Source organism: Leptodactylus fuscus, chromosome 11, assembly GCF_031893055.1.
Source record: "Leptodactylus fuscus isolate aLepFus1 chromosome 11, aLepFus1.hap2, whole genome shotgun sequence".
Classification (NCBI taxonomy): domain Eukaryota; kingdom Metazoa; phylum Chordata; class Amphibia; order Anura; family Leptodactylidae; genus Leptodactylus; species Leptodactylus fuscus.
In genome coordinates this window covers 12,571,057-12,599,055 of record NC_134275.1, presented here as the reverse complement: position 1 = coordinate 12,599,055, position 27,999 = coordinate 12,571,057, and the positions used below count along the sequence as shown (strand labels likewise).

General features: G+C 48.0%; 2 protein-coding genes across 2 annotated transcripts; both read left to right on the top strand.

The window, feature by feature from the left end:
• The first annotated feature begins 17 nt into the window (after window positions 1–17).
• On the top strand, window positions 18–5,010 carry LOC142184758 (uncharacterized). The gene is made up of 5 exons (XM_075259820.1): window positions 18–82; window positions 372–564; window positions 645–762; window positions 2,994–3,068; window positions 4,631–5,010. The coding sequence occupies exons 1-5, from the start codon at window positions 18–20 to the stop codon at window positions 5,008–5,010; spliced, it is 831 nt and encodes a 276-aa protein (XP_075115921.1).
• Window positions 5,011–21,302: 16,292 nt separating this feature from the next.
• Window positions 21,303–23,593, top strand: LOC142184757 (complement C5-like). The gene is made up of 4 exons (XM_075259819.1): window positions 21,303–21,368; window positions 21,667–21,859; window positions 21,937–22,071; window positions 23,432–23,593. Exons 1-4 carry the CDS (start codon window positions 21,304–21,306, stop codon window positions 23,591–23,593), a joined length of 555 nt encoding a protein of 184 aa, XP_075115920.1. The 5' UTR covers window position 21,303.
• The last annotated feature ends 4,406 nt before the right edge of the window (window positions 23,594–27,999 follow it).

Below are 27,999 nucleotides of genomic sequence, written 5' to 3'. Positions count from 1 at the left end.
CTCAGTGAGTTCCAGAGATGATCCTCCTGCAGATCCCTCTGCTGTGCCTGCTGTACGGGGACGGATGGGGAGACCCACTGATGTAAGCACAACGCCACGGCTACTGCATGATCTACAACAGCAGCACAGAGTATGTCAGGAGAGCTAATTATCTTACGAGAAGGGAGTCCCAGAAACACAGAGTATATTAGGAATGGGGTGTACTCATCATATGGGACCTCAAAGCAGCACAAAGTATTTTAGGAGAAGAGAGTGCTGATCTTATAAAGAGGTCACAGGGTGAGAGTTCCCAGCAGCACAGAGTATTTCAGGAGAGGAGTGTGCTAATCATGTGACTTATTATGTATCCTATGTGTCTTCTATGTTTCTAGCCCCCACGTGACTGCCCCGGGAACATGGAGACTTGGCGTCCTGGAGTCGGTCGTCATTCGGACCCCCCAGCAGTCGGAGGGTTTCCCTGTGAAGGTTTCATTACTCAGTTACCCAGATAAGAAGACGACATTCTCCTCGGCACTGCTGCCTCTGACTCCTGACAACCTTTTCCAGGGAGTAGTGAAGTTGTCGGTGAGTGTGTGTGGGGGGGGGGAGATGTGCGGGGTCTCCGGAACTTGTACCTCATCTCACTCTGGTTCCCTCTGTGGTAGATTACAGCGGAGGATTCCCCCGGAGAGTTTGTGTATCTGATGGTGGAATCCAAAGTGTTCAGGGAAGAGGCGAGAATCCCGGTGAGCAGAGAGGCCTGGACCCCGATGGATGAGCCCGGTAATGTCTGCACCGCAGTGATGGCTATGTACTGAGGAGAAAGATGGATGAGCCCGGTAATGTCTGCACTGCAGTGAGGGATATGTACTGAGGAGGAGGATGGATGAGCCCGGTAATGTCTGCACTGCAGTGAGGGATATGTACTGAGGAGGAGGATGGATGAGCCCGGGAATGTCTGCACTGCAGTGAGGGATATGTACTGAGGAGGAGGATGGATGAGCCCGGTAATGTCTGCACCGCAGTGAGGGATATGTACTGAGGAGGAGGATGGATGAGCCCGGTAATGTCTGCACCGCAGTGAGGGATATGTACTGAGGAGGAGGAGGATGGATGAGCCCGGGAATGTCTGCACTGCAGTGAGGGATATGTACTGAGGAGGAGGAGGATGGATGAGCCGGTAATGTCTGCACTGCAGTGAGGGATATGTACTGAAGAGGAGGAGGATGGATGAGCCCGGTAATGTCTGCACCACAGTGAGGGATATGTACTGAGGAGGAGGATGGATGAGCCCGGGAATGTCTACACTGCAGTGAGGGATATGTACTGAGGAGGAGGAGGATGGATGAGCCGGTAATGTCTGCACTGCAGTGAGGGATATGTACTGAAGAGGAGGAGGATGGATGAGCCCGGTAATGTCTGCACTGCAGTGAGGGATATGTACTGAAGAGGAGGAGGATGGATGAGCCCGGTAATGTCTGCACTGCAGTGAGGAATATGTACTGAGGAGGAAGAGGAGCCCGGTAATGTCTTCAATGCAGTGAGGAATATGTACTGAAGAGGAGGTGGATGGATGAGCCCGGTAATGTCTGCACTGCAGTGAGGCATATGTACTGAGGAGGAAGAGGAGCCCGGTAATGTCTTCAATGCAGTGAGGAATATGTACTGAAGAGGAGGAGGATGGATGAGCCTGGGAATGTCTGCACTGCAGTGAGGGCTATGTACTAAGGAGGAGGATGAGCCCGGTAATGTCTGCACTGCAGTGAGGGCTATGTACTAAGGAGGATGGATGCACTGCAGATTAATATGTTTTAATCTCAGTATACAGTCTAAATATATTACACTATACACTTAGCTGTAAGTGTTGACACCCCTGAAATTTCTCCCAGATATTTCTTATAACTCTGCTGGTTTTCTTTCTCAGGTTTATTTCCTTTGTGTGTTTTGGAACAAAAACACAGGAATAAAAATGTCAAAAATGAAATAATTTCACCCAAAACTCAAAAAATGAGCCAGACAATATCCCCCTCCCCTTCCTCAGCTTAATATTTGTTTGCTGATCCTTTGGAAACAATCCCTGAGATCAAGGTCTCCCTATACCCATCCACAAGCTTCTTACACCTCTCAGGTAAAATTTAAGGCCCCTTTTCTTTTGCTCCAGGTCTCTTATATTTGGGGTTGCCTCTTCTGCAGACGGCTCCAGATCTGTTCTTCTCTTCTGTCCACATCCAGGGAGATCCGCTACAGGGCCATGGGGTGGAAACTCCTAGATTATGTTGAGCAGCATGAACAAAGGAACAGATGTCTGGAGATGGACTTGTAACCTTGAGAATGTTGATATTCTCCACACTTTTGGTTTTCAGGTCCTCAAACTCTTCTATTCTTTCTGTTCTCCATGCTTAGGCGCACACAGACAAACAATGTACAGATTGAGAGGGCTTCTCTCCTTTGTATCTGGTTATATTGCCCACACCTGTTACTTGTATCCTTTGTATGTGGTGTCAGAGAGGATTCTTATATTACCCACACCTGTTACTTGTACACTTTGTATCTGGTGTCAGGGAGGATTTTTATATTACCCATACCTGTTACTTATATCCTTTGTATCCAGTGTCAGGGGGATTCTTCTACCACCTACACCTGTTACTTGCTTACTTAAAGTTATTTAACTCAAATTGTGTCCAGCCCATGTTTTGGAGTTTTGTGTGAAATTCTATCCAATTTTCCTTTTTCTCTCTGTTTTTTGTGTTGTTCCAATGCATAAAATAAACCCGAAAATAACAAAACCTGTGGAATTATAAGAACTGAATGAGACAAATGATTAATTTTCTGGAAACATTTCAGAAGTGTCAACACTTAAGGCCATGACTGTTCTTTGTCCCCTGCACTATCTGCTCCCCCTCTTACATCCCGCCTCATGCAGCTCTATAATCATGTAGTGAATGTGTGCAGCTCCAGAGCAGCGCTCCAGACAAGGATTCTGTGCAGGAGACATTTTATATTTCTTCTTCCAGATAAATCCGATCTCCGGAGAAGACGTCGACAGTCTGATCAATCTGTGCTCACCGAGATACAAATCCAGAATATGAGTATGTTACAGCGTTACCTCCTATCAAGGGGTACTGGGTAAGGGGTGACTGCAGTCCATTGGGGAGACCACAGACTGTTACCCATACCAGAGCGGACAGATAGGGTAGCCTCATATGATGTGATATAGTATATAAAGGGTTAGGTGAGTACTCTGGATATGGTGGAGAGCGGACAGATAGGATAGTCTCATGTGATCTAATGGATTATATGGAGGATTAGGTGACCTCTCTGGATATGGTCTAACAACTTTCCCAACTATCTAACTCAGTACCACTGACCTGGACCATCTACTCCACATCTCAGGAGCAACAAGCTGTTCAGGGGTACGTACTACACTACATAGACGTCTATCAGGGGCTTCTATTCTTACATCGCTAGCTAGTCACCTTCTCATCCACCTAGTATCTGATGTACAGACCAAGCACAGTCACTGCCCTGGCTACAGGAAATCCAAGGACCTAATTCACATGTGGCGCTGGCACTACAGTCACCAGTCTGCACTGAACTCAGTTATTCACCATCTAGTCACCTAACCCAGGACCCTTGTCTCTTAGTCCTCCTCGCAAACATCTCACCAGTCTCTGTATGGCATGGCTTCGCTCCTCTAGTACAGGCACCGACACACACAATGACACATTGCACCTATCACCTGTCATGCAGGTGTTGCCAGGGTTGTGGTTACATCCAAGCACACACGTAGTTTGCCAACTACTCACACCTTAGTATTGTGGGTGGAATCCATTCCCAGGTTTGTTATGAACATGGGGTCCGATACCTACTGCAGAGGATCCGCTCCACAGGACTCTCCCAGGATGGAGACCCAATCGTCCATGTGCTTTCCACTCCCCGTGATCCCTGCTTCCAGTCCTTATATAACCACCCCTCACAGGACCAGACAGTAGGAAGGTCAAAGCCGCCCCTAGGTCTAGATAAAAGAAACCGCGCCTGCACATCATCTACACATAGCAGATACCGCCCCCGCACATCATCTACACATAACAGAAACCGCCCCCGCACATCATCTAGTCATAGCAGAAACCGCCCCCGCACATCATCTACACATAACAGATACTGCCCCCGCACATCATCTAGACATAGCAGAAACCGCCCCCGCACATCATCTACACATAACAGATACTGCCCCCGCACATCATCTAGACATAGCAGAAACCGCCCCCGCACATCATCTACACATAGCAGAAACCACCCCCGCACATCATCTACACATAACAGATACTGCCCCCGCACATCATCTAGACATAGCAGAAACCGCCCCCGCACATCATCTACACATAACAGATACTGCCCCCGCACATCATCTAGACACAGCAGAAACCGCCCCCGCACATCATCTGGATTTATATACTCAATTATTTATTCCTTCTTTACAGACTGAACCCATTATCCCATTTTAGAATAAATTTCCTTTCTTCAAAGTCAAGTCTGTATGCCATCACCCTGTATATATATATATATATATATATATATATATATATATATATATATACATACCCCGAGTGCTGTAGACTGCTATTTACCTGAGTAACTTCTCTCTTCCCAGCCGAAATCTACCAGCCATATCCCAAACTCCTGAACTGTTGTTGGAAAGGCCACAGCCATTATTTACAGCATCAGAATTGTGAGCTGGAACGAAATAAAGGGTTAAAAATGCAGACCAAGCTGTACTGTTACCAGTCCAGTGTGGAGTGCTGCAAGTACACAGAGCAGCACATGTACAAGAGGGAGAGGGTATTTATGAGTTCATCCATCATGGAGCTTCCTCAACAGTTAGAATGTACAATCTATATAAACGACTGCAACATCACCATAGGGGCCGAGATCTCCGAAGACCAGCAGGAGCCGCCAACCACCGTCACCATAACACAGAGCAGTGCCGACGTCTCTGAACAAGATGGCCCCAACAAGAGGGGTTACACCTAGATGAAGACGAGCGGCCGAGCACAAGAAGGTTAAGATGATGCCATTGGACAGGTCTCCTGTTTCTGTTCCTTCTTCAGAGTAATAAGATTCTGCTGAAATAAACGCCTGGAACTCCATCGTGCAGAGCTGATCTTATACGTGTGTGTATTGTGTCATTGCATCGAACGCCGTCATGGTGTCATTCATATTGGGGCAGGGGGTCCTACTGCCAGAAGAGTATTAGACTGTGATCGCGTACAGCAGAACGAGTGCAAGCCTGGTTAGAAATTGTGGGTGTGGTTAGAAATTGTGGGTGTGGTTAGAAATTGTGGGTGTGGTTAGAAATAGGGATGAGCGAATCGATTCTGCAGAAGTGGAATTCGATCCAAATTTCAGGAGATCTTCGATTCGCCTAGAATCCGGATTTCCTCACGCTTTGATGCATCAAATTTCATTTTCTTATAAAATGGCGGCTGCACACGTTAGGACAAGGGGCAGGAACTCTGGGAACGCGGGATCCCCCATAATGCCAAGCGTGCAGCCAATCAGCAGCCACCCCAGTGATGTCACAGCCCTATAAATACCAGCCGCCATATCAGGTGCAGCTATTTCACATCGCACTCACTGCAGGGACAGACGTCAGCCGGAGCTCAGGACACGGAGAGAAAACAGATAGAAGATCAGGGAAGGAGGATTGTAGGGGAAGTATAGGGGGGAACCAGAGCGCACTACAATAACCAGCAGTCAGTGACTGAGGCCACATTATATGGCTGGAGATGGAACAAGGCGCCCCCCAAATACCCTCCCACCCCGGATACTCCCCATTTATAATCTACTCCTAATCAAAGCCTCACGCAACCCCCTCTAGAGCGCCTACCTGTGGAGGAGAAGAGAATCCAGACAGAGAGGAGTTTGCACGATGGAGCCGGCCCCGGCGAGAGTCACCGGTAATCCAAGGGTTAACACCAAAACCGCTAAAAAATAATGGTAATCAAAGGGTTAACAAGGAAACAAGATGGTGGCAACACAAGACTGAGACTATAAGTAGGCGGATACTTGGAGAAAACTGACAGTGACATCATCAGTCAGCGCCTAGATTAAAAGACCTCTCTTAGTAACCTGGTGTGCACTACAATAATTGTTCCCTAGAAACACTCCCCTGAGGTAGATGGTTCCCCCTAGTGTCACATTACAAGACCTCCCATCTCCTAGTAACCTGGTGTGCACTACAATAAGTGTCCCCTAGAAACACTCCCCTGAGGTAGATGGTTCCCCCTAGTGTCACATCACAGGACCTCTCGTCTCTTAGTAACCTGGTGTGCACTACAATAAGTGTCCCCTAGAAACATTCCCCTGAGGTAGATGGTTCCCCCTAGTGTCACATTACAAGGCCAAGCTCCTATCTGTGCCCAAGGATCCTCCATAGGTTACATATAGAGATGAGCGAACAGTGTTCTATCGAACTCATGTTCGATCGGATATTAGGCTGTTCGGCATGTTCGAATCGAATACCGCGTGGTAAAGTGCGCCATTACTCGATTCCCCTCCCACCTTCCCTGGCGCCTTTTTTGCTCCAATAACAGCGCAGGGTAGGTGGGACAGGAACTACGACACCGGTGACGTTGAAAAAAGTAGGCAAAACCCATTGGCTGCCGAAAACATGTGACCTCTAATTTAAAAGAACAGCGACGCCCAGCTTCGCGTCATTCTGAGCTTGCAATTCACCGGGGACGGAGGTTTCCGTCCAGTTAGATAGGGGTTAGATTCTGGGTAGGCAGGGACAGGCTAGGATAGGAAGGAGAAGACAACCAACAGCTCTTATAAGAGCTAAATTCCAGGGAGAAGCTTGTCAGTGTAACGTGGCACTGACGGGCTCAATCGCCGCAACCCAGCTTTCCCAGGATCCTGAATGGAATACACTGTCAGTGTATTCCCGTATACCCGATATATACCCCCGATACCCGTTCCAACGGTGTGCCCCCCCACCTTCACCCCAGAAATACCCTGCAAGTCCCCTAGCAATAGAATTGGGGCTATATACACCCACTATTTTTGCTACTGCCATATAGTGCCATTGTCTCACTGGGAATTCAAAGAATATATTGGGCTTACATATAACTTCAATTCCAAGGAGAAGCTTGTCAGTGTAACGTGGCACTGACGGGCTCAATCGCCGCAACCCAGCTTTCCCAGGATCCTGAATGGAACACACTGACAGTGTATTCCCGTATACCCCATATATACACCCCAAATCCCCGTTCCAACGGTGTGCCCCCCCACCTTCACCTCAGAAATACCCTGCAAGTCCCCTAGCAATAGAATTGGGGCTATATACACCCACAATTTTTACTACTGGTATACAGTGCCATTGTCTGACTGGGAATTCAAAGAATATATGGGGGTTACGTGCACCCACAATTTTTGCTACTGCTATACAGTGCCATTGTCTCACTGGGAATTCAAAGAATATATTGGGGTTATGTGCACCCACAATTTTTACTACTGGTATACAGTGCCATTGTCTGACTGGGAATTCAAAGAATATATGGGGGTTACGTGCACCCACAATTTTTACTACTGCCATATAGTGCCATTGTCTGACTGGGAATTCAAAGAATATATGGGGGTTACGTGCACCCACAATTTTTACTACTGGTATACAGTGCCATTGTCTGACTGGGAATTCAAAGAATATATTGGGGTTACGTGCACCCACAATTTTTGCTACTGCTATACAGTGCCATTGTCTCACTGGGAATTCAAAGAATATATTGGGGTTATGTGCACCCACAATTTTTACTACTGGTATATAGTGCCATTGTCTGACTGGGAATTCAAAGAATATATGGGGGTTACGTGCACCCACAATTTTTGCTACTGCTATACAGTGCCATTGTCTGACTGGGAATTCAAAGATTATATTGGGGTTATGTGCACCCACAATTTTTACTACTGGTATACAGTGCCATTGTCTCACTGGGAATTCAAAGATTATATTGGGGTTATGTGCACCCACAATTTTTACTACTGGTATACAGTGCCATTGTCTGACTGGGAATTCAAAGAATATATGGGGGTTACGTGCACCCACAATTTTTGCTACTGCTATACAGTGCCATTGTCTGACTGGGAATTCAAAGAATATATGGGGGTTACGTGCACCCACAATTTTTGCTACTGCTATACAGTGCCATTGTCTCACTGGGAATTCAAAGAATATATTGGGGTTATGTGCACCCACAATTTTTACTACTGGTATACAGTGCCATTGTCTGACTGGGAATTCAAAGAATATATGGGGGTTACGTGCACCCACAATTTTTGCTACTGCTATACAGTGCCATTGTCTCACTGGGAATTCAAAGAATATATGGGGGTTACGTGCACCCACAATTTTTGCTACTGCTATACAGTGCCATTGTCTCACTGGGAATTCAAAGATTATATTGGGGTTATGTGCACCCACAATTTTTACTACTGGTATACAGTGCCATTGTCTGACTGGGAATTCAAAGAATATATGGGGGTTACGTGCACCCACAATTTTTGCTACTGCTATACAGTGCCACTGTCTCACTGGGAATTCAAAGAATATATTGGGGTTACGTGCACCCACAATTTTTGCTACTGGTATATAGTGCCATTGTCTGACTGGGAATTCAAAGAATATATGGGGGTTACGTGCACCCACAATTTTTGCTACTGGTAGATAGTGCCATTGTCTCACTGGGAATTCCACAAATAATTTGGGGATTCATTCACCCTACATCTCAGGCTCTTGCCATATTCACCCAGGTTGTCAGTGCTGCACCAGCTCGTTCCCAGACAGCTCGGCCCGAAAAACACGTTACCTATATAGAGGATTTGGACAATGAAGACAACATGTTCTAAATCTAATGTCTGCACCTTCTCCAGAATTAAAATAAAGGCAGCGTTTAACTTTCAAATAGCACTGCACAAAGGAAGAGCTTATCAGCTTGTCTCATGACATGCTACTGAAAAGTGTCATTTGTGTATCTTAATGTAAATATAGTTGTATAAGCTTTTTGGGTTTTAGGCACTGCCAAGTTATTTATTACCACCCGCTCCCTTATAATGATGATGACGCCAAAGTCACTGTGGGTGTTCAGAGCTCACAGCTTTGGTTGACATTTGTCTTGCTCTCTGTCGGTACCAGCTGTCTTTTTGGATACCGTAAAGTTATGTTGACTTTATTAACAGCTATAGAAGCTTTAGCCAGGTTGTGACGGTGTGTAACCCTAACAACACTAAGTGGGATACACATTAATAGTCAGTCTATGTACGCTAAACGTATCACTGAAGTAATTTTTTTTCCCTCTCCCCTAATATAAGAAAGGAACAGACATTAGACCTAGACCGGGGTTCGAGGCTTGTAAAAATCCAGTATTATTTGTTCTTCATGATGTGAAATATGTGTTGAAAAGCAACCCAAGATGAAGTCAGCCATGTGTGCCAGTGTGTTACTTGGCATGCCTTTGCTGGCCCCAACTGTAAGGGTCACTCTCCATTTCCTCCATTTTCCACTCCCCTTCACACCATTTGTAGTGAAGCAATGGGATGCACTGAAGTGCACCCTCTAGCCTCGTGTGGGATAGGGACATCAGATGCCACTCCAACCCCCTCGTCTTCCTCCGCCAGCCAACGGTGCGAAGATGAGAGGAGTGTGCTCTGAATGTTTTCTGCCTAGCAGAGGCTAGTTCTCACTTACGAAAATGGCTCCACTTTGACCTGTATATCAGGCACAATGGTGTAGGTTTCAAAGAAACATGGCACCAACAAGTTGGAAAACGTGGGCCATGCGTGGACCGTGTTTGAGTCTGGCAAGCTCCAGATCTGCTACCAGGTTCCAGCCATTATCACAGGCGCAAAAATGCCAGGCCCCAGGTGTAGCAGGGAAAAAAAAATGCCATCTCAGCCAGGATGGCATCCCTGACCTCGGAGGCACTGTGCTGTCTGTCCCCCAAGCTGATGAGCTTCAGCACCGCCTGCTGACGTCTCCCCACTCCAGTGTTTTAGCGTTTGCCGCTAGTAGCTGTGGTGGAGGTTGCAGCGTCGTAGGGTTTCAGTCTACTCCTGCCATGGCCTGGGAGAGGAGATAGGCCACCCCAGTTTGCACCCGGGGAACAGACTCCACCACATTCACCCTGCCTGTCATTAAAGATAAGCACTGCAGCATCCCTGACCACAGGCGCTTGTCCATGTGTCGGTGGTCAAGTGGACCTTGCAGCAAAGCGCAGAGCTCTGGGCCCGACTGATGTTATGGGACACATGCAGGCACAAGGCAGGGACAGCACACCAAGAGAAGTAGTAACGGCTAGGCCCAGCATAGGGAGGTGCCCCAGCTGCCATCTGCTGACGGAAGGCCTGGGTCTCCAGAAGCATAAACAAACACCAACATCTCCAGGGCCAGCAGTTTATCGATGAGGCTGTTAAAGGCTTGGGCATGGGGGTGGGTTGTGTTGTACTTCTGCCTGCAATGAAAAGCTTGGGAAATGTGGAGTGGCTGGGAAGAGGCGCATGATGGTGCAGGCCAAAAGGGCGCATGAGGGTGAACTCCCCAATGTGTCAGAGATAGGTGTGTAGGTGTCCTTGCATCATATACTTGCACCATATTTGGCTTTGGAAGTTAATTTTGTGCCAAAAAGTGGTTAAGACAGCGATCCCTCAGCTACTCCCGTTACACTGTCTATTGAAGTTACCATCTGTGGAAGTGGACCACCATTTCTAAGATCCCAAAGGAAGCAGGCAAGAGATGTGCAGTTCAGAAAAAAAGATGAGAAAATAAGTGTAGGCTGTAGAGCACAGAGGGATCGGAGAGGACAGAGCTGGTGTCGGCCAGGTATTCCCACAACATGCGCCTATACTTGTCCCTCCTGGTGACACTAGGCCCCTGAGTGGCAGTAATTTGTCCAGGGGGGCCATTAACGTGTTCCAGACCTAGGAATAAGTCTTCCAACAGGGTAGAGTTTTGCATGCCTTTGCTTCTACCCACTGTTTTTGCTGCTTAGCTTCCCTCCACATCTACACTGCTTTCACCCCTAAACATCACCCCAGTTTATGCCTTTGTTTCTACCCTGTTTTTTTTGTTGAATTAGCTTCCCTCCACATCTACACTGCTTTAGCCCCTAAACATCACCCCAGTTTATGCCTTTGCTTCTACCCTTTTTTTTTGTTGAATTAGCTTCCCTCCACATCTACACTGCTTTAGCCCCTAAACATCACCCCAGTTTATGCCTTTGCTTCTACCCAGGTTTTTTGTTGATTTAGCTTCCCTCTACATCTACACTGCTTTATCCCCTAGACATCACCCCTGTCCATGTGGGGTCGGTGGCCTCGTCATCCACCAACTCCTCTTCCAATTGCGCACTGCCCCCTTACTGCAAACCGCACATGACCACAGCTTGCCTTGATGGCAACTGTGTCTCATGATCCCCACTTAGGTCCAGACAAGTCGGTGGCGGGTCCAAAACCCCAAAATTGGAAGGAAATGGCAGATGCTGCAGTATTTCTAACACCTGTTCCTGGTGCTCGGGCCTGGTCTGTGTTGTACCCTGCACCCTGCTAACGCAGCTGCCATATCCGAAGTTGTGCTGAGCGCATGCTAATGTTTCGTGTCCAGTGCAATGGATGGGATGGGATTTCACATAAGTCTGCCACCCATGGCCACTCATGGTTGAGCAACTGAGGGAGTTGACTTTGACGAACCCGAGGGTTTTGGAGTTGGAACTACATCAAAGGTCTGTGCTGCTCACACACTCTGCTCAACACATGATATGTTTAGTGCCAGCAGTGTGGAGACGTCGCACAACAGCCGTTGTTCCAGCAGGTACAGGCGTTGTAGGAGTGCATAGAGGCTAGCAGCAGCAACTATAGACTTTAAAAACTATCCGCACAAGCGCCACACTTTCACCAGTAGCTCAGGAACATTGGGGTACCTTTTTCAAAAGATTAGCAGCAATGAGTTAAAAACGTGGCCCAGGCATGGAATATGTTGCAGGCTGCCAAGCTACAGAGCCAATCCCAGGTTACGGCCATTATCACACATGACAACATGCCTGGGCCCAGGTGCAGTGGCAAAAACCACATTGCCGTCTCATCGAGGATGGCATGACTCACTTTGTAGGCAGTGTGCTGTCTGGCCCCCAAGCTGATGAGCTTCAGCACGGCCCGCTGACGTCTCCCCACACCAGTGTTGCAGTGTTTCCAGCTCGTAGCTGGGGTCAATTTAACAGCGGAGGAGGGTGGTGTTTCAGCCCTCCTCCCAGGAATGTTGTGTGGGGAGACAAGTCAGGCCACCACATTTTGCGACCCGGTCCACGCCTCAACTACATTCAACCACTGTGCCCAAATTGAAAGGTAGCGTCCCTGTCCGCATGCACTTGTCCATTCGTAACTGGTCACATGGAACTTTAGGGCTAAGCGCTGAATTTAGGGACCGCCTCATGTTTGGGGGAAAGTGCTGGTGTGGACGGCACAGTGCGGTGGCGCAGTAGACACTCTGCCCAAAAAGGGCAGAGTGTCCCCCAGCCGGGATTCCAACATCTCCTGGGCCAGATTTCTTGAGATGAGGCTGTTGAAGCCTTGGGCATGTGGGTGGGTTGCGCTGTACTTTAGCATGAAATGAAAGGCTTGGGAGATGGGGAGTTGCTGGGAAGAGGCGCATGATGGCGCGGGCAAAAGGAGAAATGGCAGGAAAAGGTGAGGATAAGGGTGAACTCCCCAAAGTGTCAGAGGCAGATGTGGAGGTGTCCTGGCTGCTGGTCTGGACTGCAGCGCCAGCCCTGTCAACAGTGGGAGAGGCAGTGGCCGCCAGGCCAAACGACGATTATCCTGCGTTTGCTCTCACCCACTGAGCCCAGGGCTTGCCTTCCAAATGATGGCACCCGCAAGAGGTGGTGAGATTCCTCTCCGCAGATCTCCAAACCATCTTGGACTTGCAAATTGCACTAAATTTGTCATGTAACTGACATGTATATGATGAGTCTATCCATTGTCTGTTCATTTTGGTGAAAGTCAGCCTGTCAGCTGACAGACAGCTGTGCTTGTCAGTGATGATGCCACCGGCTGCTTGTACCCCCAGTTTTTGCTGCTTAGCTTGCCTCCACATCCACACTGCTTTTGCCCCTACACATCACCCCTATCCATGCCTGTGCCTCTAGCCATGGTGCAGAAAGTGAGGGAGCTGACTCTGAGGAACCCTTGGGTTTTGTAGCTGGTACTCCATCAAAGGTCTCTGCTGCTCACACACCCTGCTGAACATACGGTATCTAGGGTTAGAGCGTGTGGTGACCTCGCACAACAGTAGGTGCTTCAGGCAGATGTAGGCCTTGCTGGAGTGTATTGCGGCTAGCTCCAGGTACTGTAGACTTGGGAAAGTGGGTGTCCAAGTGCCGCACTTTCACCCTTAGCTCAGCTAATTTGGGGTATGTTTTTAAAAATCATTGCACCACTACATTGAACACGTGGGCCAGGCATGGAACGTGTTGGAGGCTGGCAAGCTCCAGAGCCCTCCAACAAGCTAAAAAACCTGGCCCCAGGGGCAGCGGGGATAAACAAATTGCCATCTCATCCAGGATGGCATCCCTGACCTCAGAGGCAGTGTGCTGTCCGTCTCCCAAGCTGATGAGCTTCAGCCCAGCCTGCTGACGTCTCCCCACACCAGTGTTGCAGCGTTTTCAGCTCGTAGCTGGGGTCAATCTAACAGCGGAGGAGGAGGAGGGTGGTGTTTCAGCCCTCCTCCCAGGAATGTTTTGTGGGGAGACAAGTCAGGAAAATTCTTGAAACGGGAGAGTTTTGCATCTTTGCCCTTGCTGCCTATGGACATCCCTTTGCCTCTAGCCACCATTTTCCCTGCTTTGCTTGCCTCCACATCCACACTGCTTTTGCCCCTAGACATCACCCCAGTCCATGCCTTAGCTTGTACCCCCAGTTTTTCCTGCTTAGCTTGCCTCCACATCCACACTGCTTTTGCCCCTAGACATCACCCCAGTCCATGCCTTAGCTTGTACCCCCAGTTTTTCCTGCTTAGCTTGCCTCCACATCCACACTGCTTTTGCCCCTAGACATCACCCCAGTCCATGCCTTAGCTTGTACCCCCAGTTTTTCCTGCTTAGCTTGCCTCCACATCCACACTGCTTTTGCCCCTAGACATCACCCCAGTCCATGCCTTAGCTTGTACCCCCAGTTTTTCCTGCTTAGCTTGCCTCCACATCCACACTGCTTTTGCCCCTAGACATCACCCCAGTCCATGCCTTAGCTTGTACCCCCAGTTTTTCCTGCTTAGCTTGCCTCCACATCCACACTGCTTTTGCCCCTAGACATCACCCCAGTCCATGCCTTAGCTTGTACCCCCAGTTTTTCCTGCTTAGCTTGCCTCCACATCCACACTGCTTTTGCCCCTAGACATCACCCCAGTCCATGCCTTAGCTTGTACCCCGTTTTTCCTGCTTAGCTTGCCTCCACATCCACACTGCTTTTGCCCCTAGACATCACCCCAGTCCATGCCTTAGCTTGTACCCCCAGTTTTTCCTGCTTAGCTTGCCTCCACATCCACACTGCTTTTGCCCCTAGACATCACCCCAGTCCATGCCTTAGCTTGTACCCCCAGTTTTTCCTGCTTAGCTTGCCTCCACATCCACACTGCTTTTGCCCCTAGACATCACCCCAGTCCATGCCTTAGCTTGTACCCCCAGTTTTTCCTGCTTAGCTTGCCTCCACATCCACACTGCTTTTGCCCCTAGACATCACCCCAGTCCATGCCTTAGCTTGTACCCCCAGTTTTTCCTGCTTAGCTTGCCTCCACATCCACACTGCTTTTGCCCCTAGACATCACCCCAGTCCATGCCTTAGCTTGTACCCCCAGTTTTTCCTGCTTAGCTTGCCTCCACATCCACACTGCTTTTGCCCCTAGACATCACCCCAGTCCATGCCTTAGCTTGTACCCCGTTTTTCCTGCTTAGCTTGCCTCCACATCCACACTGCTTTTGCCCCTAGACATCACCCCAGTCCATGCCTTAGCTTGTACCCCCAGTTTTTCCTGCTTAGCTTGCCTCCACATCCACACTGCTTTTGCCCCTAGACATCACCCCAGTCCATGCCTTAGCTTGTACCCCCAGTTTTTCCTGCTTAGCTTGCCTCCACATCCACACTGCTTTTGCCCCTAGACATCACCCCAGTCCATGCCTTAGCTTGTACCCCCAGTTTTTCCTGCTTAGCTTGCCTCCACATCCACACTGCTTTTGCCCCTAGACATCATCCCTATCCATGCCTCTGCCCCTAGCCATAACTCTGCCACCCCTGGAAACTCATGGTGCAGAAACTTTGGGAGCTGACTTTGAGGAACCCTTGGGTTTTGTAGATGGAACTCCATCAAAGGTCTGTGCAGCTCACACACCCTGCTCAAGATATGGTATTGTAGGGTTTCAGTGTGTGTGAATGACGGACAACAGCCTGTGTTTGGACAGATGTAGGCCTTGCTAGAGTGTTTTTAGGCTAGCAGCGACTCCTGTGCACTTGCAAAAGTGGGCGCACAAGCGCCGCATTTTCAACAGTAGCTTTGGTACATTTGGGTATGTTTTTAAAAAACTTTGCACCACTAGGTTAGACGTGGGCCAAACATGGAACGTGTTGGAGGCTGGCAAGCTCCAGAGCCGCTACCAGGTTCCAGCCATTATCACAGGCGTAAAAATGCCAGGCCCCAGGTGTAGCAGGGAAAAAAAAAATGCCATCTCAGCCAGGATGGCATCCCTGACCTCGGAGGCACTGTGCTGTCTGTCCCCCAAGCTGATGAGCTTCAGCACCGCCTGCTGACGTCTCCCCACACCAGTGTTTTAGCATTTGCCGCTAGTAGCTGTGGTGGAGGTTGCAGCGTCGTAGGGTTTCAGTCTACTCCTGCCATGAATTTTGGCCTGGGAGAGGAGATAGGCCACCCCAGTTTGCACCCGGGGAACAGATTCCACCACATTCACCCTGCCTGTCATTAAAGATAAGCACTGCAGCATCCCTGACCACAGGCGCTTGTCCAAGTGTCGGTGGTCAAGTGGACCTTGCAGCAAAGCGCGGAACTAAGGGCCCACCTGATGTTGAGTGACACGTGCTGGTGCAAGGCAGGGACGCCACACCGGGAGAAGTTGAGACGGCTAGGGACGGCATAGTGAGGTGCCACAGTTGCCATCAGGTCCGGGAAGGCGGGAGTTTCAACAAGCCGGAACGCCAACCTCTCCTGGGCCAGCAGTTTAGCGATGTTGGCGTTCTAGGCTTGCGTGGGTGGTTAGCGGTGTATTTCTGCCGGAGCTCCAATGTCTGAGAGATGGTGGGTTGTTGTAAAGAAGCGCCTGATGGTGCAGGAGAAGGAGATAAGACAGAAACAGGGGAGGATGAGGGAGAAGTCAACAAAGTGGCGGAGGCAGATGAAGTGATGTCCTGGCTCGTCCTCTGGAGTGCATCGCCAGCACTGTGAGCAGAGGCAGTGACATGAACGGCGGGCGACGTTTGTCCTGCCGTTGCTGCCTGCCACTGATTCCATTGCTTGGATTCCAAATGCTGGTGCATTGAAGTGGTGGACAGGTTGCTCTTCTCAGGGCCCCTACTCGATTTCGAGAGGCAAATTGTGTAGACGACACTATATCTGTCCTCGGCGCATTCCTTGAAAAAACTCTACACCTTCAAGAAACGTGCCCTCGATGGGGGAGTTTTTCTGGGCTGGGTACAAAAGGGAACATCTTCGGACATTCCGGGTCTGGCCTGGCTTCGGCAAAGCAGCTGACCTCTGCCTCTGGACATGTCTCTGCCTCTAGCTACCCTTTTTGGTGCTGCACCTGCCTCAACATCCACACTACTTTCCCAGATTGACATCCGCCTTGTCCAGGTGGGGTCGGTGTCCTCGTCGTCCACCACCTCCTCTTCCAACTCCTGTCTCGCCTCCTCCTCCTGCACAATGCGCATGTCAACTGGCTGCCCTGACAGCAACTGCGTCTCATCGTCGTCGATGAGGGTGGGTTGCTGGTCATCCGCCACCAAATCGACCGAAGATGGAATGGAGGAGACTCTAGTGTTTGAGCATCTGGACACAGATACTCGTCTGTTAGGTCCGTGGAATCGCGAAATGGAGGGGCAGGTTGCGGTACAGTCAAAGGAAGGGAGAACAGCTCTGGGGAGCAGGGACAGTTGGGGTTATTGTTCTGGGAAGATTGGGAATTTTGGGTGGAAGGAGGACAAGACTGTTGGGTAAGAGGAGGTAGAGGCTGCCTGGCTGGTGGACAATGTGCTTTAAGCGTTATCCGACAACCCTTGCAAGACCTGTTTCTGGTTCTCGGGCCTACTAATCTTTGTACCATTCAGCCTAGTTAATGTGGAACTTTTGTGCAAAGCGCAGAACTTAGGGCCCGCCTGATGTTAAGGGACACACGCTGGTACAAGGCTCAACTCACCCTAAGTGCCAAAAACACTGCTGGTGCAAGGCTCTACTCATGCCAAGGGCCTCAATCTCTGCTGGTAGCTCAGCTTAAGGTCCTGTAACTTTGGAAGGGCTCATGTTAAGGGCTAGAAAAGTGAATTTTGGAAGGTCTTACCACATCACACACACACACACACACACACACTCAAAATGACAGTTAAGGGTGAGGGCTTTTGGAATTCCCATTGCCTATTCCATTTGTGGTTGTCATGGGGAACGTGATTTAAAGGGGTGGTTGTTACTGTTTGTTGAGCTTAAATTGGGGTTTGTGTCCATCCATTTGGGGAGTAAAGAAGGTTTCCAGGTATTTTCCCACTTTGATAGAGGTTTTTTTGAATGTGTAAAGTGTGTAGTTGTTAGGCTGTGATGTTGGGGTAATAGAGGGTCTTTGGTGTGTTAGATGCCCCCAGACATGCTTCCCCTGCTGTCCCAGTGTCATTCCAGAGGTGTTGGCATCATTTCCTGGGGTGTCATAGTGGACTTGGTGACCCTCCAGACACGGATTTGGGTTTCCCCCTTAACGAGTATCTGTTCCCCATAGACTATAATGGGGTTCGAAACCCGTTCGAACACACGAACATTGAGCGGCTGTTCGAATCGAATTTCGAACCTCGAACATTTTAGTGTTCGCTCATCTCTAGTTACATACTAACAGAGGGAAACACTTGTCACAGCTGAGGTTCTGTTACAGTTACCAGACATAAGTGAGGACCCTGGAGATATAGCCCTGAATCTTCCAGAACTTCACCTGCCACCTTCTTTGTGCAGTTTGAATATTTCCATGGCAAACCTCACTCATCTAATTACCACAGATGTTCAGAACCTCTTACACTATATTTGAGGTTTGCCTTAAGGGCCGACTGCCAGACTTTTAACACTTTCCTTTACAAGATTCCAATCAAAGTTTTTACCACTGTAACACATCACAATACTCTTACACAAGACTTAGACGTCAAATACTGTCATTGACTGAAAACAGCTTACACTATACAGTTACAAATTATTAAACCATATATTCATAATTGTCCATACATTAAACCAGTGATGTTACAATCTATCACTTATAGCTGCCAACGTAGCCACCTGCCCTATCTCTCCTTCCTCTCCCCCTCCTTGCTGACTTCTACCAAATCTTGTATACTGTATACCTCTGTTGAGATACAGAGGACAATAGGAGATGGGGGAGGGGCCTGACCTTCATTGTGAATTATCCAGATTTCAATCAGGGACAGGCAGGCAGCTTCTGATCTTTTCGGCCATTTTTGGTCTGATTCCTTGAATAAATGTTTCAACAATCATGGTGTTTTTCAAAGCATTATAGACCTGATTTCACCTAAAGTCTACTACCTTGGTGAGTGGTCTGCCATAATATGTTTCAGCAGACTGTCCCTTCTGTGCTCTGTTACTACCTTCAATCAGAGCATATATTCCTCTTTGTAACTTATAGCAAATCTTTTACACATTTTATATCCAATTAGTTCTCCCAGTCCTTCTCCCTATATCTTTATCTAGTCACCACTCATATAGCGCTAACAACACAATGCAGACCACATTAACCCTTTAGCTGGACTGTGAGTGGGTGCTCACTATACATTTCCTTACACTAAGGAAAATATACAAACACTTAATACCATATTTCTGTGACCATTCTTTTCTATACCTTTACTTAATGTTATCCAACTATTCAATATCTTACTTAATTTTTGATCCTGAACCCAGCCTCTATGGGTGGAGTCAGTTCCTTGCCAATGACTACTATTCAGGAGTCCAGTACAACAACATCCTGACTTCAACAATTTGCTACAGCTGTTCCCCACGGCTCTACTTCTCTCTCTTCTACTATCTCTTGGGCGGATTTCCATACTGGCTGACTCTGCACTTCTCCCATTCTGTTCTGCGTGCTTTCCTACTTCCCACTGTATCTTCCTTGTCCTTTTTTCACAAGATACAACACACTATATATGCTGTATCTAACTCAAAAGTGACTTTCAAGATCAGTTTAGAGGACATCCTCCTTCCCTCTGCCTTTTTCCTGCCCTTTTTTTTCCAAGATACAACTGTATCTAAATCAAAAGTGACTATTCAAGGTCAGATAGAGGATCCCAGGGATTACTATGTCCCTTTTGTCACGTGACTACTTAATTTCCACAGAACCCAAATGAGGAATACAATGAATGCATAACCACAACAGATCAGCTAACAATTTCAGCCCAAGTTTCTATCTAGCAACACCCATACAACATACTGCTCTTAGGTTCTTTGCAAAAAAGCTTGAGACATCTATATAAGGAACATATGTGTTTACCTCACAATCGGACAGGAAAACAAAAGTACTTAGAAACACAGATCAGACTGGTAAGAAAAAAATTCTTACCTGCAGCTGCTGACTTTGTTGGATCAGTGGTTCCAGGAACTTCTGTAATCACTGGTCATCCGGGGGAGCAGCAAACCATCTCCTTATCTCTCAAGCCGCACGTTGGAAGCGCCAATTTGTTAGGGACATCAAGGGGTCCTCATAATAGAGTATGTTGCAGAGCTCCAAATTAAATAACAGGCCTGGATGAGCTACACCTCATCCTTTGGGCCTGGAGAAGCCACACACACACAGCTGATAGTGTATCAAGTTCTAATTTTAATAGTGCAAAAAGGTAGTTTAAATACAATACAGACAAAAGCAGGTCCCTCAATCCTAGTCAATGCTTCTCTATGGGAAAAGTCACTTTGAGGGTGCGTTCCCACGATGTGAAATGGAGCGTGATCTGGCATGTATACGGTGTGTCAGAGTTTGAGTGCTCAAAAAGATCCCATTGATTTCAATGGGAGTTAAGAGCGTATACGCAGCGTTATTTTGCGCCCATAAATATTGTACTTGGTCTCATGATCTAAACTGACTTTAACCCCTTTGCGCTATTTCACGTACATGCACTTCAGGGAATGTGGTTAGTTCCCGCATTCCCACGTGCATGTATGTGATGGAGATCGCACGGGCTCAGAAGCAGAGCCCGTGCGATCACCACGGGAGCCCGGATGTATCGGACAGCCAGGCTCCCACTGTAACAGCTAATGCTAATGTAACAGCTGTAATGCTAAAAAAAAGTGATCAAAAAGTCATACATCCCCCAAAACAGTACCAATGAAAAGCACAGGTTGTTCCGCAAAAAATAAGCTCTCACCAACTCTGTGAACCGAAAAATAAAAACATTACACATCTCAGAAGATGGTGATGCAAAAATTATTGATTTATGTCCCCAAATGTGTTTTTGTTCTGCAGAATGACTAACACATAAAAATATAATATAAATGAGGTATCGCCGTAATCGTACCGACCAGCAGAATAAAGGGAACATGTTACTTATGCTGTAGGCCACACGCCGTAACCGTACCGACCCGCAGAATTTAGGTGACATGTTACTTATGCTGTAGGCTGCACGCCGTAACCGTACCGACCCGCAGAATAAAGGTGACATGTTACTTATGCTGTATGCTGCACACCGTAACCGTACCGACCTGCAGAATAAAGGTGACATGTTACTTATGCTGTATGCTGCACCGCGAAAAAAAAATATGAAAAGGTAAAAAGCTGGGAACGGTCTCTTTTTGTGATTGACAGGTATCTATGTATGACTGTATATACAGAGCTTTTCCTTTTGTATAATAGGTTGTTTGCAAATAGCACTACATGTCCCATGTCATGGGTTAGTAGCATTTTGCACAGAGGCACAAAAATCCAAAATTCGACAGAAATCTGATGTAATACGACATCAAGCCAAATAATAATTAACTCCAAACTTCAGTATAAATGTGAACCCTGCCCAGAAACTTCTCAGTGAGTTCCAGAGATGATCCTCCTGCAGATCCCTCTGCTGTGCCTGCTGTACGGGGACGGATGGGGAGACCCACTGATGTAAGCACAACGCCACGGCTACTGCATGATCTACAACAGGGGTCACAGCAGCACAGAGTATGTCAGGAGAGCTAATTATCTTACGAGAAGGGAGTCCCAGAAACACAGAGTATATTAGGAATGGGGTGTACTCATCATATGGGACCTCAAAGCAGCACAAAGTATTTTAGGAGAAGAGAGTGCTGATCTTATAAAGAGGTCACAGGGTGAGAGTCCCCAGCAGCACAGAGTATTTCAGGAGAGGAGTGTGCTAATCATGTGACTTATTATGTATCCTATGTGTCTTCTATGTTTCTAGCCCCCACGTGACTGCCCCGGGAACATGGAGACTTGGTGTCCTGGAGTCGGTCGTCATTCGGACCCCCCAGCAGTCGGAGGGTTTCCCTGTGAAGGTTTCATTACTCAGTTACCCAGATAAGAAGACGATGTTCTCCTCGGCACTGCTGCCTCTGACTCCTGACAACCTTTTCCAGGGAGTAGTGAAGTTGTCGGTGAGTGGGGGGGGGGGGGAGATGTGCGGGGTCTCCGGAACTTGTACCTCATCTCACTCTGGTTCCCTCTGTGGTAGATTACAGCGGAGGATTCCCCCGGAGAGTTTGTGTATCTGATGGTGGAATCCAAAGTGTTCAGGGAAGAGGCGAGAATCCCGGTGAGCAGAGAGGCCTGGACCCTGATGGATGAGCCCGGTAATGTCTGCACCGCAGTGAGGGATATGTACTGAGGAGGAGGATGGATGAGCCCGGTAATGTCTGCACTGCAGTGAGGGATATGTACTGAGGAGGAGGAGGATGGATGAGCCCGGTAATGTCTGCACTGCAGTGAGGGATATGTACTGAGGAGGAGGAGGATGGATCAGCCCGGTAATGTCTGCACTGCAGTGAGGGATATGTACTGAGGAGGATGGATGAGCCCGGGAATGTCTGCACTGCAGTTGAGGGATATGTACTGAGGAGGAGGAGGATGGATGAGCCCGGTAATGTCTGCACTGCAGTGAGGGATATGTACTGAAGAGGAGGAGGATGGATGAGCCCGGTAATGTCTGCACTGCAGTGAGGGATATGTACTGAGGAGGAGGAGGAGGAGGATGAGCTGGTAATGTCTGCACTGCATTGAGGGATATGTACTGAGAAGGAAGAGAATGAGCCCGGTAATTTCTGCACTGCAGTGAGGGATATGTACTGAGGAGGAGGATGGATGAGCCCGGTAATGTCTGCACTGCAGTGAGGGATATGTACTGAAGAGGAGGAGGATGGATGAGCCCGGTAATGTCTGCACTGCAGTGAGAGATATGTACTGAGGAGGAGGAGGAAGAGGATGAGCTGGTAATGTCTGCACTGCATTGAGGGATATGTACTGAGAAGGAAGAGAATGAGCCCGGTAATTTCTGCACTGCAGTGAGGAATATGTACTGAGGAGGAAGAGGAGCCCGGTAATGTCTTCAATGCAGTGAGGAATATGTACTGAAGAGGAGGAGGATGGATGAACCCGGGAATGTCTGCACTGCAGTGAGGCATATGTACTGAGGAGGATGAGCCCGGTAATGTCTGCACTGCAGTGAGGGATATGTACTGAGGATAAGGATGGATGAGCCCGGTAATGTCTGCACTGCAGTGAGGGATATGTACTGAGGATAAGGATGGATGAGCCCGGTAATGTCTGCACTGCAGTGAGGGATATGTACTGAGGAGAATGAATGCACTGCAGATTAATATGTTTTAATCTCAGTATACAGTCTATATATTACACTATACACTTAGCTGTAAGTGTTGACACCCCTGAAATTTCTCCCAGATATTTCTTATAACTCTGCTGGTTTTCTTTCTCAGGTTTATTTCCTTTGTGTGTTTTGGAACAAAAACACAGGAATAAAAATGTCAAAAATGAAATAATTTCACCCAAAACTCAAAAAATGAGCCGGACAATATCCCCCTCCCCTTCCTCAGCTTAATATTTGTTTGCTGATCCTTTGGAAACAATCCCTGAGCTCAAGGTCTCCCTATACCCATCCACAAGCTTCTTACACCTCTCAGGTAAAATTTAAGGCCCCTTTTCTTTTGCTCCAGGTCTCTTATATTTGGGGTTGCCTCTTCTGCAGACGGCTCCAGATCCGTTCTTCTCTTCTGTCCACATCCAGGGAGATCCGCTACAGGGCCATGGGGTGGAAACTCCTAGATTATGTTGAGCACCATGAACAAAGGAACAGATGTCTGGAGATGGACTTGTAACCTTGAGATTGTTGATATTCTCCACACTTTTGGTTTTCAGGTCCTCAAACTCTTCTACTCTTTCTGTTCTTCATGCTTAGGCGCACACAGACAAACAATGTACAGATTGAGAGGACTTCTCTCCTTTGTATCTGGTTATATTGCCCACACCTGTTACTTGTATCCTTTGTATGTGGTGTCAGAGAGGATTCTTATATTACCCACACCTGTTACTTGTATCCTTTGTATCTGGTGTCAGGGAGGATTTTTATATTACCCACCCCTGTTACTTATATCTTTTGTAACCGGTGTCAGGGGGATTCTTCTACCACCTACACCTGTTACTTGCCACAGGACAGCCTGAACCAACATCACAGGCTGGAAACAAAGTTATTTAACCCAAATTGTGTCCAGCCCATGTTTTGGAGTTTTGTGTGAAATTCTATCCAATTTTCCTTTTTCTCTCAGTTTTTTGTGTTGTTCCAATGCATAAAATAAACCCGAAAATAACAAAACCTGTGGAATTATAAGAACTGAAAGAGACAAATGATTAATTTTCTGGAAACATTTCAGGAGTGTCAACACTTATGGCCATGACTGTTCTTTGTCCCCTGCACTATCTGCTCCCCCTCTTACATCCCGCTTCATGCAGCTCTATAATCATGTAGTGAATGTGTGCAGCTCCAGAGCAGCGCTCCAGACAAGGATTCTGTGCAGGAGACATTTTATATTTCTTCTTCCAGATAAATCCGATCTCCGGAGAAGACGTCGACAGTCTGATCAATCTGTGCTCACCGAGATACAAATCCAGAATATGAGTATGTTACAGTGTTACCTCCTAACATGGGGTACTGGGTAAGGGGTGACTGCAGTCCATTGGGGAGACCACAGACTGTTACCCATACCAGAGCGGACAGATAGGGTAGCCTCATATGATGTGATATAGTATATAAAGGGTTAGGTGAGTACTCTGGATATGGTGGAGAGCGGACAGATAGGATAGTCTCATGTGATCTAATGGATTATATGGAGGATTAGGTGACCACTCTGGATATGGTCTAACAACTTTCCCAACTATCTAACTCAGTACCACTGACCTGGACCATCTACTCCACATCTCAGGAGCAACAAGCTGTTCAGGGGTACGTACTACACTACGTAGACATCTATCAGGGGCTTCTATTCTTACATCGCTAGCTACTCACCTTCTCATCCACCTAATATCTGATGTACAGACCAAACACAGTCTCTGCCCTGGCTACAGGAAATCCAAGGACCTAGTTCACATGTGGCACTGGCACTACAGTCACCAGTCTGCACTGAACTCAGTTATTCACCATCTAGTCACCTAACCCAGGACCTTTGTCTCTTAGTCCTCCTCACAAACATCTCACCAATCTCTGTATGACATGGCTTCTAGTACAGGCACCGAGACACACAATGACACATTGCAAAGGCTCAAACACTGCATAATCCACACAACATGGGGAGCGACTATCCTGTTCACCCATCACCTGTCACCGCATTCTCTCCTCTCATGCAGGTGTTGCCATGGTTGTGGTTACATCCAAGCACACACGTAGTTTGCCAACTACTCACACATTAGTATTGCTGGTGGAATCCATTCCCAGGTTTGTTATGAACATGGGGTCCGATCCCTACTGCAGAGGAGCCGCTCCACAGGACTCACTAGGATGGAGACCCAATCGTCCCTGTGCTTTCCACTCCCCGTGATCCCTGCTTCCAGGTCTTATATAACCACCCCTCACAGGACCAGACAGTAGGAAGGTCAAAGCCGCTCCTAGGTCTAGACATAACAGAAACCGCCCCTGCACATCATCTACACATAACAGATAGCGCCCCCGCACATCATCTACACATAACAGATACCGCCCCCGCATACCATCTACACATAACAGATAGCGCCCCTGCACATCATCTACACATAACAGATACCGCCCCCGCATACCATCTACACATAACAGATAGCGCCCCTGCACATCATCTACACATAACAGATACCGCCCCCGCGCATCATCTACACATAACAGATACCGCCCCCGCACATCATCTACACATAACAGATACTGCCCCCGCACATCATGTAGTCATAGCAGAAACCGCCCCCGCACATCATCTACACATAACAGATACTGCCCCCGCACATCATCTAGACATAACAGAAACTGCCCCCGCACATCATCTAGACATAGCAGAAACCACCCCCACACATCATCTACACATAACAGATACTGCCCCCGCACATCATCTACACATAACAGATACTGCCCCCGCACATCATTTACACATAACAGATACTGCCCCCGCACATCTAGACACAGCAGAAACCGCCCCCGCACATCATCTACACATAACAGATACCGCCCCCGCACATCATCTAGACATAGCAGAAACCACCCCCACACATCATCTACACATAACAGATACTGCCCCCGCACATCTAGACACAGCAGAAACCACCCCCGCACATCATCTACACATAACAGATACTGCCCCCGCACATCATCTACACATAACAGATACTGCCCCCGCACATCATCTACACATAACAGAAACCACCCCCACACATCATCTACACATAACAGATACTGCCCCCGCACATCATCTACACATAACAGAAACCGCCCCCACACATCATCTACACATAACAGATACTGCCCCCGCACATCATCTAGACACAGCAGAAACCGCCCCCGCACATCATCTGGATTTATATACTCTAATTATTTATTCCTTCTTTACAGACTGAACCCATTAACCCATCTTAGGCCGGGTTCACACGGAGTTACGTGCCGCGAGATTTGGCACGTAGACGCCGCGTGACCCTTTGCGTGCCGTACACGCTCCCATTCATTTCAATGGGAGCGGGGAGCGTATGCGCCGCGCTAGTTTGCGGCCGTGAATAAATGCACGGCCGCAAACTAGCGCGGCGCATACGCTCCCCGCTCCCATTGAAATGAATGGGAGCGTGTACGGCACGCAAAGGGTCACGCGGCGTCTACGTGCCAAATCTCGCGGCACGTAACTCCGTGTGAACCCGGCCTTAGAATAAATTTCCTTTCTTCATAGTCAAGTCTGTATGCCATCACTCGCTTTAATGGGTTCAGTCTGTAAAGAAAGAAAAAATAATTGAGTTATCAGCTGCTACAATGTGTATACATTTTTTTGGGACACCCTGTATATATACTGTAGACTGCTATTTACCTGAGTAACTTCTCTCTTCCCAGCCGAAATCTACCAGCCATATCCCAAACTCCTGAACTGTTGTTGGAACGGCCACAACCATTATTTACAGCATCGGAATTGTGAGCTGGAACGAAATAAAGGGTTAAAAGTGCGGAACAAGCTGTTATGTTACCAGTCCAGTGTGGAGTGCTGCAAGTACACGGAGAAGCACATGTACAAGAGGGAGAGGGCACTTATGAGTCCATCCGTGGAGCTTCCTCGTCCTCAACAGTTAGAATGTACAGTCTATATAAACGACTGCAACATCACCATAGAGGACGAGATCTCTGAAGACCAGCAGGAGCCGCCAACCACCGTCACCATGACACAGAGCAGTGCCGACGTCTCTGAACAAGATGGCCCCAACAAGAGGGGTTACACCTAGATGAAGACGAGCGGCCGAGCACAAGAAGGTTAAGATGATGCCATTGGACAGGTCTCCTGTTTCTGTTCCTTCTTCAGAGTAATAAGATTCTGCTGAAATAAACGCCTGGAACTCCATCGTGCAGAGCTGATCTTATACGTGTGTGTATTGTGTCATTGCATCGAACGCCGTCATGGTGTCATTCATATTGGGGCAGGGGGTCCTACTGCCAGAAGAGTATTAGACTGTGATCGCGTACGGCAGAATGAGTGCAAGCCTGGTTAGAAATTGTGGGTGTGGTTAGAAATTGTGGGTGTGGTTAGAAATTGTGGGTGTGGTTAGAAATAGGGATGAGCGAATCGATTCTGCAGAAGTGGAATTCGATCCAAATTTCAGGAGATCTTCGATTCGCCTAGAATCCGGATTTCCTCACGCTTTGATGCATCAAATTTCATTTTCTTATAAAATGGCGGCTGCACACGTTAGGACAAGGGGCAGGAACTCTGGGAATGCGGGATCCCCCATAATGCCAAGCGTGCAGCCAATCAGCAGCCGCCCCAGTGATGTCACAGCCCTATAAATACCAGCCGCCATATCAGGTGCAGCTATTTCACATCGCACTCACTGCAGGGACAGACGTCAGCCGGAGCTCAGGACACGGAGAGAAAACAGATAGAAGATCAGGGAAGGAGGATTGTAGGGGAAGTATAGGGGGGAACCAGAGCGCACTACAATAACCAGCAGTCAGTGACTGAGGCCACATTATATGGCTGGAGATGGAACAAGGCGCCCCCCAAATACCCTCCCACCCCGGATA

Bases quoted from the DNA above. Each gene is read 5' to 3' on its own strand.
- LOC142184758 (XM_075259820.1), top strand. From the start codon at position 18: ATGATCCTCCTGCAGATCCCTCTGCTGTGCCTGCTGTACGGGGACGGA. The intron at 565-644 runs GTGAGTGTGTGT...CCTCTGTGGTAG, and splicing joins AGGGAGTAGTGAAGTTGTCG to ATTACAGCGGAGGATTCCCC. The intron at 763-2,993 runs GTAATGTCTGCA...TTCTTCTTCCAG, and splicing joins GACCCCGATGGATGAGCCCG to ATAAATCCGATCTCCGGAGA.
- LOC142184757 (XM_075259819.1), top strand. From the start codon at position 21,304: ATGATCCTCCTGCAGATCCCTCTGCTGTGCCTGCTGTACGGGGACGGA. The intron at 21,369-21,666 runs GTAAGCACAACG...CTATGTTTCTAG, and splicing joins GGATGGGGAGACCCACTGAT to CCCCCACGTGACTGCCCCGG. The intron at 22,072-23,431 runs GTGAGGGATATG...CTTTTGCTCCAG, and splicing joins CCGGTAATGTCTGCACCGCA to GTCTCTTATATTTGGGGTTG.